Here is an 18353-nt window from a genome sequence, read left to right as displayed (position 1 = left end):
CGTGCAAGAAAAATAAGAGTAGAAAATGAAACATAGATTAATTCCCAATTTGACAAACCAAAAAGCATGCCATCTAGCACTTGCTAGAAGGAATTTCAAAACTGGCTGGGGGCTTTCTAGCAGCCAATGCAAAGAGGGAAATCCATTCAGAATTAAAGCTTGCCATGTCCCTAAGAAAGAAATAAGTACAACTATTGTGCAGGGAGGGAAAGTGGAAGAGAAGAGACTTGTGGATCCTCAGCACATCTCTCTAAGCAATAGACCGATTGAACAGATGCAACATAAGGAAAAAGATTTGATAAACTTCATTATAGATATCTATATGACTTTGTACTTAACCATAAATACAAATTCTCTTTAAACAACCAAACAGAATATGAATTAGGCCACTAAAAAACTCAATGAATTTTAAAAATTAGAACTCACCCAGGCCACAGTCACTCAACTGAGGAAAAATTAGCTCTGACTGAGAAAGTAAAAATCTGCCCTGCCACTGATCAAGCTGGAATAACAGAAACTGGATAGCCAGCCGCAAACAAGAAACAATCTCTCTCCAGAGGATACACTGCATCTGTAGAGTGAACAACTAGCATAATCCTGATACCAAAGCCAAACAAGGATAGCTCAAAACCGATAATGATTAGTGGATATCAATTGTGACTACAGATATGAAGTAAACACTATCACATCTAATGCCGAAGCACAGGGAAAAAAAATGCCCTGACCAAGAATGCAAGGACCATTACACATTAGAAAGTGTATTAATGCATTATACACTACAGTTAATTCCAGGTGAGTTAAAGAGTTAACTGTAAAAAATGAAGCCTTTAAAAAAACTTAATAAAAAGTGAATATTCATGCTCTTAGTAGAGAAGGATTTACTGAGAATAATCAGCAAAGAAATAATCAATAGATTTGACCATATAAAAATGTAACATCAATATTTTTACAGCCAATAAAAATTGAACACTGAGATAAAGTATTGCCACAAAAATGGAAAAAAGATTAATAGTTTCTATTAGAAGAGTTCTTATGCATTAATAAGAAAACACTAACACCCTAAAAAAAAATGGGCAAGGAACGTGAACTGCCAATCCACAAATGGTCAGAAAATATGTGCAACCTCATTAACAATCAAAGGAATGAATACTAAAATAATATAAGGGTTTTCCAATCTTAGACTGGTTTTAAAAATGTCATGATAAAAATATTGGAGTGAGAGAAGCATTCTCTAACTGCTGGTGGAATATAAACTATTACTACCTTTCTAGAACAAAACACCAAGAGCCTTAAAAATGCTCATGCCCTTTGATTCAGTAATGCCACTTAATCTATCCTACGCAAAAAAAGAGAGAGAGATGCAATTGAAGGAATGTGTAGACTTGGGTATAATGTAAATATTCGACAACAGAGGACTGCTACATAAATTACCCATACATCCAAACATGAGCCTGGTGCCACTGAAAATCAGGATTTCAAGAAACTTTTAAGGACATGGGAAACTTCTCACCATATAATATTAAAAAGGATATATACACACACACACACTATGCCAATTAGTGGTTGTATTAGAGATGACTTTTCTTCTTGATGCTTTTCTGTATTTTTCAGATGAGTCTGAAGTATTTTTTTTAAGTTACAAAAACAATGGGGGAGAGAGAAGAAAAAAAATAAAGTTCACTTGTCCTTAATTTCCCATTTTTAAGTGTAAAATATACTTTTGAAATATATATAGTAATGAAAACACGTTTGAGCTAATCCTACTCCTTGCTGTTAATTCATATATAAAGGGTACTAATAAATACTTGCTGCCCAAATTAAGTATTCATACCTTTCAACATATTTTAAAGAAGAAAGCTCTCATTCCCGGAACAGTTCTACGGTAAGCAGTACACAATGTTTTCTACATGGTGTCAGTGTCCTTCATTCAAACGTGAGCATTACAAAACCACTTATTAATTCAGGAAACTGTAAGCCAGATTTATTAAAAAAGCCTAACCTTAATAAAATGTGTTCATTTTATAAAGTTACCCACTCCTATCTTAATGCCAGTTCAATAAAATCTATTATTTGAATACGCTCTTTTAAGACAACTCAAACCCTAAACCATTTGAGACTTTATTGTTCCAGGATAAAGAGTTATACAAGAACATAAAAATGTAATTCACCAATCTATATATCATACTATTTTTAAAACCCAAAACCTGGATGGATTTAAAATGTGGACTACCTGTTACAGGTTATTACAGGTTACACTTGTAAAAGTTATATAACAGATATGCCTAAAACGGATACCTTGAGCGTGTCCAATATACCCCGATCCTTAAACGTCTGGTACAGCTTTTTGCGCAGTTCATCTTGACTCAACACATCAGACTTGGGGGGCATGATGGACTGGAAGAGAAAATGGTTACAGGTTACCTGGCGGGCAGAGGGGACGTGAATTTCTGAAAACAGACCAGTGGTCTCCAGGGAAGCCCTAAGAGGCCCAGCGGGGAAAGGATTTTTAACGAAAACAAACAACAGGCTTCATTTCCGCCCGTCGCCGAGGAAGGGCTGGTGTATATACCTGAGCCATCAGGTGTGTTTGCTCCTTCCCAAGCCCGCCCCGCCCGGCCCGCCGTGGCCCGAGTTCGAGAGCCAGCCGGGGCTACAGGTCCAGGACAAGGGGAATCGCTGCCCTCAGAGCCCTGCCTCTGTCGCGAGGGATCGGGAGGAACAAGGGAGCTGAACGCTCTGCCGTGCACTCCGAACTAAGAACTCTGGCAGAGATGCGCACTTCCGTTCTCCGCAGTTCTGATGGGTGGGCAGGGCGGGTGGGCAGTGGTCCACGCGCGACTCTCACAGGCGGCTGGAGGGCGAAGACCGAGAGAGGAGAGGCACCACTGGGAATTCGCACTGCTCTGAGCCGACCCCGCCCCTTCCCGAGTCCCGCCAAGCCAAGCCGCCGTAGCTTGGAGCGCTACAGCGCATGCGCCGGGCTGCTCAGCGCTCCGGCCGGAGGCTCCACCCGTGTATCGCGAGAGCTCAACGGCCGGGTCTCGCGAGGACTGCTCCGGTTGTCCCGACTGCGGCCGAGGAGCCCCGGTGCCTGCCCCGGGAACTGCTTGGGCTTTTCCGTTGTTGGCGTCTGGCTGCAGGTAGGGGATGGAGCGAGGGAGAGGCGGGCCCTCCGGGGCTTTGTGGGACGTCCCGGGCCCCGTGTGACCCGAGTGTTGGCCTTGTCTCTCCACCCTGCCCCAGCCTGGGGCAGCCGGGCTGGCCCCAGCCAGCCCCCACTGCGTTTCAACCTGCAGACGTCCGCCGGCTCGGGGGCTTTGCTTCTTTTGCCATTGACTAGGCCAGTCAGCTAACCCAGGGGTTCTTAACCGCGGCACTATTGCCATTTGGAGCCGGAAAATTCTTCATTGTGGGCGCTGTCCGGTGCACTGTAAGTTGTATAGCAGCATCCCTGGTCTCTCCCCACTAAATACCAGTAGCGCCTTCCCACCAATTCTGACAACCATGAATGTCTCTAGACATTGCTAAATGTCCTCTGGGAGGCAAAATCACCGCCTGGTTGAAAACAAATGAGCTAAACTTTGAGCACCCACCGTTGTGCGTGCTGTGAGGAAGACAAAGGTGAGCCAGCTCCCCAAGATACTTAAATCTAACTGGAAAGAAATGGAACCAGTCTCTCGAGAAGCAGTAATGAAAACATTATAGCCAGAGAATTGGATAAGAACTAAGATGCATTGTAGACTGGGTAAAGAGTTTAGAAAAAGAGGTGGTTGAAGATGGAAGTTGGCAGGGACATCTCTGTGGAAAAAGTGTGACTTCATCAGGACTTTGATGGGTAGGATTTGGATGGCGGGCAAAAAGAGCATTGGAGGGATGGGGAAAATTTGCAGAGAAATAAACGTCAGGACCCTCTCAAGAGCAGTGAGGAATCTGGCCTGACTCCAGAGTCCTGTGCTGTGGATATAAGGTGTCTAAGTCCTATGAGGGCAGAATTGGGTCAGTGTTGGCTTTGTGCACAGCACTGAAGAGTACAGTGAGTTTTGACCCCTGGCTGTGAAAGGTTTTAAAGTATTTAAGAGGCAGCAAGAGTGACAGGACTTCATAGGAAGTGGAGCGCCTGTAGGTTGGTGTTGGGAAATAATTTTTGAGGAGGGGGGCCTTGGACTCTGAAAGATGGGCAAGGTTTGCACACAGAATCAGGGAGAGCATGAAGAGAGAAATAACTCTGGAGTGGATGCAATCAGTGAGTTGGGGAGAAAAAATAAGTAGACCATCCAACTCTAGCAGAGGTGGAACAATAAGGTTGAGAAAAAACGTGCAGAGCAACGTGGGAATAGGTTTTGAATACGGGTACTTGATTCTGTAGATGAGAAGCATTACGGCTTTTGAGCAGAATGGTGAAACGATGAAGAGATATTAATATGTTGTAACTACTGTTAAAAACCATCTGTGCCTAAAGACCCTTTTACCCCCACCTTTAGTCCCAAAGTTGAATAGAATTAGATAAAATGTTCTCCAAAAGCCAGCATAATCTCACTTGGAGGTGGAGGAATTGCTTATAGTATTAACAGGAAAATGTCACACAAGAGAACTATCAATAGTATTCATCCTGCTCCTCATCATTGCAGTAGACATGTCCTCTGCCGCACCAGGTTAGTCTTGCAGCCCCAGGTCTGTGGAACAACTGAAGCCACTGCTGTCGGAAGCACAGGGAAGTTTTCTAGAAGCTCCTCTGTAGAGGCTGTAAAGAGGTTTGCTATAAAAATGGATGGCTTTGTAACTGGAGTCCATGAGTTGTCTTGTTTCTGCCTGCAACTTAAAATTCTTAAGAGTTGGAAGGGACTTCTAAGTTCGTTGAGTTCATCCTCCCGGTCTGGCACTAATGGTCTTCCAGCCTCCGCTTATGCACTTCTGGTGATGGGTTGAGGGGAGGGTTAGTCACCTCACAAGGCAGCCTGATAGTTCTTTGTTAGAAAGTTCTGAATTACACGGACCCAAATGTTCTTTCCATGTAACCTCAAAGGAGCAGCCGTAGGTTTGGCCCCTGGAGCAGTTTGGAATAAGTCTGTCTAATCCAGAGTTAGCAAATACTTAGCACTCAGGTAGGCACTGCTCTCTCCCAAACCCATAGCAGGCGTGGATAACTGAGCCCAGTGATCTTTCCCACTCACTGCAGTTAGTCTCAGAATCTTTCTCAGCACCAGTTCCTGGCGGTCAGTACCAGTTGATTAGAACTGGCTCACAAGAGGAAACCCATTTGCTGTCCCTAGTCAAATCCCTTTTCCATTAGACAGCATATCTTATTTAAAGATAAGGTTGTGCTGTACTCCACTCCCCCCCAAAAAAAATCTCCACCCTCCCTCAGTTGCAACATCCTCAGTTCCTTCAATAGCTCTGTCTTGTTTCCAGAGCATTCCCTAGCCTCTATCCCGCCCTTCTCCCAACACACACAGTTCAGTTATTGATCCTTTTAAAATGCAATTCCCAGAACTGAGTACGTTCCCCAGAGATGATGTTAGCGAAGAGGACGTCGTCTTCTCTTACTGCAGAATTGCATTAGCTTTTTTTGACTGCTATATCATACTGCTGCCTCTTATTGAGCTTGCAATAAATGAAAACTTTGGGGTTCTTGTAGATGAACTGCTCTTAAACTAGGTTTCCCCCATCCTGTTGTGCAGTGGATTTTTTTAAAACCCAAGTACAGGACTTTATTTCACATCCTCTTAAATTCTATCTGGTTAATTTCACCTAATTCTCCTAGCCAGGGAGATCTTTTTGAATCCCGACTTTTGCCTTCTGGTATTAGCGTGTTGTTATCTTTGAATGTGATAAATTGTCTTCATCCCAGTTACTGATTCAAATGTCACGCTGGAGTAGGTTAAGGTAAACCTCGAAGGTTCCCTAGAGACCCCATGCTGTCAGCTGACATGGAGCACTTTGTTAATGTTCTTCGAGTATTGACATTCAAGTCAGCTATGAGTTGTTCTCATTCAACAAATAACGAGTGCTTCCTGGGCCCCAAGCACTGCTGTAGCTCTGGGGATACCACAGACTCTGTTATCATCTAGGCTACAGTCTCCAAGTTTGTTCTTAGATAGATACTAAATTACTTCATAAAATGACTTACTGTCTCCCATATTTCCCTTCGAAAACGAAAAATGTACATTTGGCATGACTTGTTCTCATTATAATCAGGAGTACATGAATGAATAATAACCTATGCTATTGTTGTCTAGGGATTCACATTAAATGAGTTAATGTATAATAAAAGCTCCTAGCATGTGTCAGACCAAAAATAGGCATTTGATACATATTTCTGTTGGTATTTTAATCTCTTCGAAAGTACCCAGTTATAGACTAGGAGATAAGCCTTTTTGTTTCTGAAAATAGGAATAGCGCTTACCTCTCTCTGATGATGTGGCTCTTTTCTGTTCCTGCGATTTCTCAAATATCCCTGATCAGCAGTTATACAGTCACATTTGTTAATCCAAGATATGTAATTTGCTGAGACCTAAAGACTGGTATTTATTGAAGTGTCTAGATTTTTTTTATTGATGTCATAATAGTTTATAACATTGTGAGATTTCAGTTGTACATTGTTATTTGTCAGTAGCCATATAAATGAGCCCCTTCACCCCTTGTGCCCACCCCCCAACCTCCTACCCCCTGGTAACCACAAAACTGTTCTCTGTGTGTTAATCTTCCACATATGAGGTCATACGGTGTTTGTCTTGCTCTATCTGGCTTATTTCACTTAACATAATACCCTCCAGGTTCATCCATGTTGTTGCAAGTGGGACGATTTTGTCTTTTTTTTATGGCTGAGTAGTATTCCATTGCATATATATACCACATCTTCTTTATCCAGTCATCTGTTGATGGACACTTGGGTTGCTTCCATATTAAGATGTCTAGATATTTTTTTAATATCCCCCATCTTGAGGTTCACAGCCTGCCTAAACTTGTTTCTTCCACACTTGCTGTTTGAAAATCATTCTCTTTGAGAAAACTGAAGTTCAGCAGATCTGCGTCCTCTGTTATTTAACTATGTACCAGGCACTTGAAGCAGTTGACCTTTCTCCCTTCCTTTTTCCTGATTGCAGCCTACAAAGGCTTTTGTTTTTCTTAATATATTCCACACATTTCAGCTCACTGGGGGCTTTTGCCCTTCTGATTGCCCTCACAGATTTCTGGTCCCGTATTTATGTTCAGTACTAGTTAGTGCCCTGCTTCTTAACATCACGTACGCGTCCTCTTTGAGTTCAAGGTAGTCCAAAGCTCCTTGTAGCACCACGGTGATTTCTGTAGTTCTCCCTCTCAAAAGCAGCTCAAGTCACCCTAGCCACCAGAGCCAGCTGCTGTTTTCACGACAGGTGCGAGTCCTGTCCCTTGTCAGGGAGGATTTCTTCACAGGTACCTTCACAACTTACAGCAGCTTCTCACCAAGGTGCTGTGAAGCACTGGAACACAGACTTCATCAGTCAGGCCTCTGAGACCCCGACGGCCTCAGCACTGGAGCTTTTCCATGTTGAGGCTAGTTAATCCCACCATGCCTCTCACTCCAGCATCATCTGACACTGTCCAAACCACAGCCCCCTCCTCGCAGTTCTGTTCTGCAAGCACTGAGCACTTATTATGGACTGGGCTCTTGTGTCAGGTGTTAGGGATATGTGCTGGAAAAACCACAGCCCATTCTTTTCCCTGCTGTCATCCCCATACACTCCAAGTAGCTTCACCTTGACGCACCCTTGCCCCTCCCCCCTGCACCTTTTCCACGGTGCTTTGAACCCCCGTCCCATGGTAAATGAACTCCCTTTGTTCCCAATCTCTTTATAGACTGTACCCTCTTCCTTTTTGCTCACACTTCCTTGAGTATTTACTTTTTTCTCATACCTGCAGGTTTTTCAGCTTTGATATGTGTGTTAGTTTCCTACTGCTGCCATAACAAATTACCAGAAATTTAGTGGCTTACAACAACACAAGTTTATTATCTTACAGTTCTGTAGCATAGAAGTCCGACACTAGCCTCACTGGGCTGAAATCCAGGTATCAGGGCTGCGTTCCCTTTTGGAGGCTCTCGGGAAGACTCTGTTTCTTTGTGCTTTCCAGCTTCTAGCGGCTGCCCTCTTTTGCGTGGCTCGTGGCCCCTTCCTCTATCTTCAAAGCCAGCAACATTGCATCTCCGTGCCTGTCCTTCCATACTCACATTTCCCCTTGACTTTCTTCTTGGGCCTCCCTCTTCCACTTTTAAAGACCCTTGTAATTACATTGGGCCCACATGGGTAGTCCAGAATCATCTCCCTATCTTAAGGTCAGCTGATGAGCAACCCTCATTCCATCTGCAGCCTTAATTCCCCTTTGCCATGTAAATTAACATTCACAGATTCCCGAGATTAGGTTGTGGACGTCTTGGTCGGGGGCAGGGGGGCTATTCTGGCTACCACCACATGTTCAAAATTGACATGTTCATTTTCATCCCCTTCTTTCTCTTTCTTACTTCCTTTCCTGGTGAATAACATCATCATCTTGATATTCTCCTTGATCACCTCAGTCAGACATTTGGAAACACCCTCAATTCTTCCTCAGTTCCCCAGTTTAATCCATTGCCAAGTTCTGTGTAGCTACCTCCTCCACACCTTGAAATCTAGTCTTCCTTGGAGAGGCTTGAAGGGCCCCTATCTCAGGTGGTGGGAAAATTGAGCAGACACGTACACACTCACATAAATACAGCGGTTGCTTTATTTGTATTATGTATATTACATTGGAGTTCTAAGTAATACTTGCTTCATGGGTGGAGGAGGTCACAGAACTTTAAAAAATGTTTGGAATCATTGATCTAGAGCTGCACTGTCTGATACAGTAGCCACTAACCACATGTGGCTACTTAAATGTTAATTAAAATTAAATAAAAATTCAGTTCTGCAGACACACTAGCCACATTTCAAATGCTCATTAGCCACCAGCGGCTACCACATCTGACAGCGCAGGTGTAGAACACTTCCATCCTGTCAGAAAGTTCAGTATATTGGACAGCATGGAATTCTAGAGTGCGTCTCACTTCTACCTACTACCTGGGTATAGTAAGCCCTCAACTGTTAAATGATTATAGACATTCCCTTCCTAAGACAATATGGTTATTCTCCCAAGGTTCCTTTTCTTCCACTTCACCTTTCAGTTTTTCCTTGTCAGAATTGAATACAGTTATATCCCTTCTTCAGCTGTTTGTGAAATCAGGTTATTGGCAGGTTATTGCCCAGCTGGCTAGTTTGTGATATAACCTTTAGGCAGTATTCCCTTCAGTTCCCTTTCTGTTTATCCTCACGCTGTACTTGGTTAGCACTATGCTTCTCTCCCAGTGCTGGATTTCCACACGGGGCGAGGGTACTGGGAGGTGGAATGGGAGTTATCTTCCTTATCCGTATATTGTCTGCTGCAGCTTCTTAAAGGTGTGTGTGGGGAGAAGCATCTTCCTTATATTTTTTTCCTGCTGCTGCTTCTTAAATGTTTGTGCAGAAGAAAGTAAGCCCTTCCCTTGGCAAGCTCCAGCTTTGAAACCTGTTCAAGCAAGAATTAATGATGTCATTGTTGACTTTGTTAACATTTCAAGCTCCCATCCCTCTTCCCCTCACTTTCTCTTAAGAATTATTGCCAATTCTGCTAATTTTGCATAGCTTTTGTAACATTCCTGCTCGTCTTTGTCTAGTTTTACTAGTTGGGCCTTTTTCTCATCTTTCCCCTAAAACAGGGACCAATTTTTTCTGTAAAGGGTCAGATGGTCTCTGTTGTAGCAGCTCAGCTCAGCTGTTGTCAGGCAAGAGCAGCCTTAGACGATAGTAAGAGGATGGACAAGGCCGGAGTTGGCCCGCAGGCTGTAGTGTGCCGACCCCTGCCCCAAATAACATTTTACATCCTCCTTACTTCATCATGCCAAAAGTCCCCTCTCTGCCTTTTCATCCAGTCATGGCCTTCGAATTCCAGAGGTAGAAGTGCCAGCTGTGCCCTGATTTCCTTTACAAAACGTTGTATTCATTAGGAAGTACATTTCAGATCTCTTCCGATTTCATTGCGTGTTGTGTGTGAATCAGCAGAAGTCCCAGTGAGGCTCCATGAGCCCTGGGCTCTGACACACCCCAGCTGTACGTTCCCCGAGACTGGACACTGCCGGTTAACCAGATTCCCTCCCCACGTGGAGGCCTTACCCGTCACCACATCTCCATGTGCACATGCTCTTCCATGTTCTTCTAGATAACATTTACTGAGCACCTCCTAGGAGCCAGACGCTGTGCTGGGTGCTCTACATGCATTAGGTTGTGTAATCTTCAGGCTCACCATAAGCGAGCTACGATTGTGATCTCTATTTCACCGAGGAGGAGACAGATGCTGGGAGATTAAGGACCATGCCCACCTGTGGTCACGTTGCTAGTAAGTGGCAGAGCTACACTTGAACCTAGCTTTGTCTGATTCCAAAGACCCTGTGCTAAAAATACATACAGAAATCCATCCGTCCATCCGTCTGTCTATCCATCCATCCAGATTTTGATTGTCAGTGCTAAAAACCACAGAATCACTGATTCTACCCCTCCCACTTTCTCTTAGTTTTATTTCTTTAGCAAACCTATTAACCCTAGTTCCAAGACCTCTTAATGCCTCAAAATGTCTTCCTTTTTGGATTATTATTTCTTCCATCTTTCCTAGAATACAAAACTGTTTCTTCCTTTCTTATAAATGGTGTTTGAAGAGGCATGTCATAGGCTCTTTCATCTGCAGGGACTTATATTTGTAGCATATATACTTCAGGTAGGAAGAAGACAAATAGACCATGCACTCTCTAGATTAATGCTATATCTCTCCTTTGTGTCAGTGACATGACAGAGGATTGTTTTTAGCTTCCTCAGAAGCATCTCTCCTGGAAATTTCTAAGGCAAGCCAGTTATTTCCTAATCAGCACCCTTTATTAATCTTTCCAGGTGTTAGTGCTAATGCTAACTGGTCTAGTTCAAGTTTAGCCCAGCTTACTCTAAATGTTCCAAACTTTCAGATCATGAGAATGTTGTTGTTGGAATTTCATATTAGAGGTCTTCCAATTTCCCTGTGTAAATATAGTACTGGATTCTACAGGACATATCATAGATATATAATTTGTGTAGTCCAAAAGCCATATATATATGGTAGTATATATCTATGGTAGTATACTGGAAAGCATGCCAAGCTTAGCGGCCTCCTCCTCTACAATGTCAGCTTTAAGTAAAACATTGAATTCTAGACTTCCTGTTAACTATTTTGGTTTTCAGTATTGAGTACTAAATATATGTATTATTTTAATTAGGAGCTATATACTGAAGACAATGTCTGGAAGCTTCTACTTTGTAATTGTTGGCCACCACGATAATCCAGTTTTTGAAATGGAGTTTTTGCCAGCTGGAAAAGCAGAATCCAAAGTACGTATGGAACCTTAAAAAATTCCATAAGAATTGTTATGCTGTGGGTAATGATAATGGTGTCATATTATTTTAGAACTGGAAGAGATCTGGACAGATGAGGGAACCGATTCCGCCACAATTAAATGAGGCTTGCTCTGCAGTCCCACAGGGTGATAGAAGCCAGCCTCGGAATGTTGTCTAAATTGTTGATTCATCCTTTAAGTCAGCACACCCTTAGCACATACTAGCGGATGCTCTGTATCTCTTTCCCCTGGTCTTCAGTTCACTGTGTCGCCCACTACGAAAAGCTGCTCCTTAAGCACATAAAAACATAGTCCACCTCTAGTGGGTCTGGAAGAACAGTCATCACTGCCTTGAAATGTCATGAAAGCCCATTCTGTCCCAGTGAATTACATTTTTCATCAGGACGTACGTAGTAGATCCATTTACACTTGGGAGGGTTAAAAGAGACCCGTACTTACATGTCCTCCTGCTGCCCCTGAGACTACGGCAGTTTTCAGTGACCTTCTGCAGTACCTACTGGCTGGGTGGTGCCCACGTGCTGTCCTCCCCAGTGACACCACCCAACTTTCTTGTTGTCAAGAATGTTTCCAGAAAAACAAGCTTGGTTCAAGAACGTGTTGCCATTCAGAGTAAACAGAGCCATAGAGTCTTGAGATGAGAATAGCTGGGTCCCTTACATCTTTCTGTAGAATGTATTAGGAATGTCCACATTTCTAATAAATTGCTGACAAGTTATGTTGTGTTTCTCCCAACCTCCAAAAAATAAACTTTAATGTCCTTTAAGACAGGACTTGGTTTTTGAAATTAATTGTAACATGTAATGTCCAGTGTATGATGCTTTTCAACTATTCAGATCTTTCCACTAAAATATGATAGAAATTTAAGGTATTATCCTACCAGGTGTTGTTGCTACATTATTTTCCCACATTCATATGAGCAGACTGCTTATTAAAACTTTGATTTGAGGCATCTCTGTAGCAAGAGTTGCTTTGTGGTACATGGCTACTTAAGTATAGTTTCTGTGCACTCCAGTGGCCTTGTGATAGGCAAAGCAGTGCATATAAAAAATCTTTGTCGCATGACTTGATCTTAGTTCTTTCTCCTGCTACCACTTACCTTCTTAAAGCATTTCTACAGTTTTCTCCTAATCTCTCAAGATTCACCATCAGTGTAAAGTAATGGAAAACGCTGCTGTGAGCCAGACACAAAATATACCCAGAAGGATTAAATTAGCTTCGTCATGGCGACGTGAGTGAAGTAAACGTGCTTTAGCTGTGCGAGGGATTCCAGCGCAAGGGCAGCCTTCCTCCAGCCCGCTAGTCACGGGCACAGCCTCCTTGGGCTGCCGTAACAGAGGACCAAAATATAGGTGGCTTAGAACAACAGAAATTTATTGTCCCCCAGTTCTGGAGGCCAGAAGCCTGAGATCAAGGTGTCAGCAGGGCCGTGCCCCCTCTGAAGGTACTAGGGAAGGGGCCGGCCCCGTGGCTTAGCGGTTGGGTGCGCGCGCTCCGCTGCTGGCGGCCCGGGTTCGGATCCCGGGCGTGCACCGACGCGCTGCTTCTCTGGCCATGCTGGGGCCGTGTCCCACGTACAGCGACTGGAGGGATGTGCAACTATGACGTACAACTATCTACTGGGGCTTTGGGGGGACAAATAAATAAATAAATAAAATTATGAAGGTACTAGGGCAGGGTCTGTTCCAGGCCTCTCTCCTAGCTTCTGGTAATTCCTTGGCTTCACATGGCGTTCTCTCTGTGTGTGTGTCTGTCTCCAAATGTGCCCTTTTTATAAATACGTCAGTCATAGTGGATTAGGGCCCGCTCTACTCTAGCCTGACCTCATGTTAACTAATTACATCTGCAACGACCCTCTTTCCAAATGAGGCCACAGTCTAAGGTACTGGGGGTTAGGACTTCAACATACGAATTTTGGGGGGACATAATTCAACCCATAACAGAGGTGTTCTTTTTTTTTTGTGTATGTGAGGAAGATCAGCCTTGAGCTAACATCCATGCTAATCCTCCTCTTTTTGCTGAGGAAGACCGGCTCTGAGCTAACATCTATTGCCAATCCTCCTCCTTTTTTTTCCCCCCACAAAGCCCCAGTAGATAGTTGTACGTCATAGTTGCACGTCCTTCTAGTTGCTCTATGTGGGACGCGGCCTCAGCATGGCCGGAGAAGCGGTGCCTCGGTGCGCACCCGGGATCCGAACCCGGGCCGCCAGTAGCCGAGTGCGCACACTTAACCGCTAAGCCACGGGGTCGGCCCACAGAGGTGTTCTTTGAAAATGCATTTAGAAAGTAAGAATTCCACAGGAATAAGACTGCATTCTAGGTTGTAAATTCCCTCTCCACATTATGTTGGGTTATTCCCACCTTCTCCTCCAGTTAAGCCATTTCAGCCCTTGAAAAGGACATCCCAGCTCTGACAGGCCCGTCTCCTGCTGTTGGCACAGGTGACTGCTCACAGCTGGGGCTGAGCATGGTCTCCCACCACTCCCAGGTCCCCCTGCCATGTAAGGTCCTTAGACCTGAAAGAGACAGATGCCAAGCCTTTAGGAGCACCACCTCAGCTGTCTCCACTGCTCACCAAGTGTCCCTGCGCTTGAAGCCCCTCTCTCCCATCCCCCGCTTGAGGCCTGTGCCAACAGCACCTCTCTGTAGCTCTCCTTTACCGCCTCCTTAACCCCAGCCTACCTAAATTGCTGTCCTTTATCTATAACCACTTACGTATTTTTTCCTGTCTTCCTCCTCTAAAAAGATGGGAGCTTCGTGAAAGCGGGATCGACTTTTTTTTTTTTCTTTTAACATAGTATTCTTTTTTCACATGCTTAAATGGTTACAGAATTTGGTAACTTCTTGCAAAATTAAAAAAAAAAATCTTCTATGTAGTTTCTTGAACACATTTCATTTATTAAGTAATTGACTGTTTCTATTTGTTGAGTTTTTAGATACCAAATTAAAAAATAAAATATGATGTGAAAACACTGAAGATCCTTTATAAGTCTCATGACAATAATAAACGAAGTAAAAGCAGAAAGTGTTCCCCCCCACAAGAAAACTATAGGATTTATGGAATGCAATGTTGGCGTTCTGGCTGCCGTATGGAAATGTTAACCTGGTGCTGCTCACACTGTACTCTAGGACGACCATCGTCATCTGAACCAGTTCATAGCTCACGCTGCCCTCGACCTCGTAGATGAGAATATGTGGCTGTCGAACAACATGTACTTGAAAACTGTGGACAAGTTCAATGAGTGGTTTGTTTCAGCATTTGTTACTGCAGGTCATATCCTTACCTTTTTAATCAAGATACCTAACTAAAGGTTGGGGTAACAAACTAGAACAACATGGGACATAGATGCCAGGCTGAGTCTGTGGGCTTCAAAGTATCAGGTAAAAATGGCCACTTGTGGGGCTACTTTTTTTAGGGGGAAAAAAACCACATTGTGTTTAACAGATAACTTTAAAACCAAGTCTCATATATAAAACTAAGCTTTATCTGAACCATATCAAGGGTGATTTTACTTTATTTTGTAGTTATTTTCTAACTTAAAAAGATTGTGTTCTCTTTGAGATAAAACTAACCTAACTTTGAACCCAGTTTATGTATTCAACTTTCCATTGCAGACTACACTGCATGTGACTAATTTGAGAATATTGTATCAACTGATGGCTTTCCGTTTTTCATTTCTAAGAAAGGTTATACCTTAATTGTTTCACATATGAGATTTATTATGCTTCATGACATAAGGCAAGAAGATGGAATAAAGAACTTCTTTACTGATGTCTATGACTTATACATAAAGGTATGGTATATTCTATAACTTTTTAAATCTGATTATAAAAAGCGATTCAGGGGCCGGCCAGGTGGCAGAGTGATTAAGTTCGTGTGCTCCGCTTTGGCAGCCCAGGGTTTGGATCCCAGGCGCAGACCTACACACCACTCTTCAAGCCATGCTGTGGCAGCGTCCCATATACAAAAAATGGAGGAAGATGTGCATGGATGTTAGCTCAGGGCCAATCTTCCTCAGCAAAAGAGATTCAAACTTTGATAGGAAACTGGCCTATTAAAGTAACTCCCTTATATGGCACGGCTTCCATCTCAGACTAGCTCTCCCCGCATCAGAACTATCCCTGGCAGCTCCCTCATCAGGCGAGTCTTCACCACCAAGATAACTTATTTAGGAAAACAACTTGTGGTAGTTATTTTTAAATCGGTTTTATTCTCCCCCTTTTGGCACATATAGTTGATTTTATTAGGGAACCCTAAAGAGAGAGAAGGGAGCAGTCTGCCTAAGGGAAACTGCTTCATAATTTTAATCTAAAATGTTTTCCATCTACTTTACAAATAAGTTACAATGTAATGTATATAGGTCATAAACCAGCAGGAAGTGATTCATATATTATCAAATAGTCACTCAAGGGGAATGGTGCCACCTGCATTTGTTGATAATTAATTAGAAAGGAAAAATAGTAACAGGATGTCAGTGGTTAAACAATAGTATGTTAGCAGTGCTAATGACAGTATATTCTTAATAATTTAAATGTTCTGTATTTGGATAAGATTTTTTGCATACCAGCACAGTTAACAATCAATATTCCTAGTCAGAAGTAGCAAATAAGAATATTTAGCCCTCTTATAAAGATGGACAGCATCAAGTGATGAGGTGTAAAAATTGGTAACTCCTTTCCTCATTAGTGATTCCACTTAATATTAATTTCTCACGTTATGATACACTCATTACGTTACCTGAGAAACTGATCATTAGCCTTGTCTTAAAGGAGAGCATTAAAAACCTGATTGTTAAAAAACTACCAAACAAGAGTAACTTAACAGCAGTGTGGTATAAGTGTTTCTTAACTCTGAGCATATGGCAGATTTTTAGTTTTATGTAGCCAAAGGGCCTTACAGATTAACCCATGTATTTATAAAGAATGTGAGTAGATCAGTATGTCACACATAGAGTGAATCCTGAAAGTTAATTTAGCTCATTACATGGGCAACACTTATAGCACTGTTTTGCCACAGTACTTCTCAAAACTAAACACCAAAACAAAAACTTCCTTAAAGGGTCATTACTATTTACTTAAATGTGGTCTTTAGACTTCTGTTTTGAATGTCTTTGATGATTTCTTTTAATTTAAAACTTTAAAATAATTTCCTTTTAGAGACCTATGATTTGTCAGCCTTTGTACTTTGACAAGCTCACTAATATCTTCTTCTTTCCTAGTTTGCAATGAATCCATTTTATGAACCCAATTCTCCTATTCGATCAAGCGCATTTGACAGAAAAGTTCAGTTTCTTGGGAAGAAGCACCTTTTAAGCTGAATGCAGAAAAATTCAGAAACAAACAATGTCACTACAATGGGGTATACTCAGGAATGTGTACATTGTAAGTAAGTTGATTAAATAGCCTGGAAAAGTTTTACTTGTAGTCTCAATTTATCTAAACCTAATGAAATTCCTTTTATATTTAAAAATAGTACACTCAGTTTCTTATGATTACCAACAGATCAATATTTGCTTATAAACAGTGTTATTTATAAAGAGCTCTTTATCAGTAATTGTGAAATACCTTTATTTTAAAAATTGAGAATAAGCTTTTGAATTTCCTCATTCAGATAGCTTGATCTTGATGTAACAATCCAGAACCAAATGTCACTGTCAAGATTTGGTAGATTGAAAACTAATAGCTTCTGCAGTAGGGAATGAAGTTGATAGCACATACATGGGCTTATCTATACATCTAGAGATGTTATGAAAATGTACAGGCAGTTTACATGGCACTACCCAAGAAGCCGAAGCAAACAGCTTTTGCAGCGCCAAATGCCACATGCCTGCCCCTGTCAGAGACTGGGAACAGTGATCCTGCTATAATTCTAGAATCCTGGATCCATGTTTGCAAAGTGGGAGGCTGGGACCAAAGTGACAGGTTATGTTCTTATATTTCCTTTCCCTCAGACAGTAAACTAAAGATTAAGTGCACCTGTTGGTAGCTGTACTAGTAAAAAGTTGTAAGGCAATTTTAGAATTGTAAACAAAGAAAAGCTTGCATTACCTTAACATTTGCACTTGTAGCCATTTAGGCTGTACACCAGAGCAGGTGGGGAATGGACTCTTTTGTACTGTAACAAGTGGGGGAATCTTACTGTCAACTAGTAAATGGCCACTGAAAAGCAAGTAATATTAACCAGATATTTTCTGCGCTAATTGTGGGCACTTGAAGAATTTTCTTCCATTCTGAATAACTTGAGTAATACTAAGTTTGGTCTTGTATCCTTGTGTGAAGTTGCTACCATAATTTTTTACCCTATTTATTTTGTTTCTTAAATAAAGATGTTTGTCCGAGATTGTGGAAGTTTAATATCGAATTTTTTAAGTGCTGCCCATCCCACCACCACTACCATTTTAGTCCTGTTTCCCCTATTGAAAGTCTGCAAGCTAATACATATCTCAATGCATTTTACAGAACTCAGAGCGCCTCAAACTAGGTGCCAGAGCTTGAGGGGCAGAAAAAGATACTCAGCTAGAAATCTAGGAGTAATTTCAGCCATGCTCACTGGAGAGACCCAAACATGTATTTATTGTATATAGTTTGCTCTGCCCTCAATGAGCATATAGTGCAGAGGGCTGTGGTGCAAGCCAGCCAGGAGCAGCAGCGTGGTGCTTCAGCAGGAAGTTGTAGGGTGGAGACGGTTCAGGTCCTGGCTCAGTCCAACAACAGGTGCCCTGCAAATAGTGATCCTTTTCTCCAGGTTTGTGAGGATGAGGTGAACAAGTAACACAAGCCCTGTGTGAGTATATTACTGTAGTTAAGTACCAAATTACGGGTAGGACTGCGTCTTTGAAGGAGCTCGAAGGAAGCCCAACAATGAGTGTAGGAGTGGGTGGGACCTGAGGTG

The 18353-nt window shown here is 42.4% G+C and overlaps 2 protein-coding genes across 4 annotated transcripts in view; one reads left to right on the top strand and one right to left on the bottom strand.

The window, feature by feature from the left end:
- Positions 1–2916, bottom strand: part of OFD1 (OFD1 centriole and centriolar satellite protein) — a 34824-nt gene extending 31908 nt beyond the window's left edge. For all 3 annotated transcript variants that reach the window (XM_058535450.1, XM_058535451.1, XM_058535452.1), the window contains exons 1-2: positions 2570–2916; positions 2296–2394 (exon numbers count right to left, since the gene is read on the bottom strand). In XM_058535450.1, coding sequence (XP_058391433.1) covers positions 2296–2394; positions 2570–2578 — 108 coding nt within the window. In that variant the 5' untranslated portion in view covers positions 2579–2916. The remainder of the gene's footprint in view (positions 1–2295; positions 2395–2569) is intronic.
- An 8413-nt stretch (positions 2917–11329) lies between these two features.
- On the top strand, positions 11330–17653 carry TRAPPC2 (trafficking protein particle complex subunit 2). Its single transcript, XM_058535449.1, has 4 exons — positions 11330–11438; positions 14591–14735; positions 15170–15255; positions 16681–17653. The coding sequence occupies exons 1-4, from the start codon at positions 11346–11348 to the stop codon at positions 16777–16779; spliced, it is 423 nt and encodes a 140-aa protein (XP_058391432.1). The 5' UTR covers positions 11330–11345; the 3' UTR covers positions 16780–17653.
- The last annotated feature ends 700 nt before the right edge of the window (positions 17654–18353 follow it).

Source organism: Diceros bicornis, chromosome X (assembly GCF_020826845.1).
Source record: "Diceros bicornis minor isolate mBicDic1 chromosome X, mDicBic1.mat.cur, whole genome shotgun sequence".
In the NCBI taxonomy this organism is placed as follows: domain Eukaryota; kingdom Metazoa; phylum Chordata; class Mammalia; order Perissodactyla; family Rhinocerotidae; genus Diceros; species Diceros bicornis.
This window is presented reverse-complemented; position numbering and strand designations above follow the sequence as displayed.

Coding starts and splice junctions, on each gene's coding strand:
- TRAPPC2 (XM_058535449.1), top strand. CDS start 11,346: ATGTCTGGAAGCTTCTACTTTGTAATTGTTGGCCACCACGATAATCCA. Junction 14,736..15,169: donor AGCATTTGTTACTGCAGGTC/ATATCCTTACCT, acceptor TAATTGTTTCAC/ATATGAGATTTATTATGCTT. Junction 15,256..16,680: donor TCTATGACTTATACATAAAG/GTATGGTATATT, acceptor CTTCTTTCCTAG/TTTGCAATGAATCCATTTTA.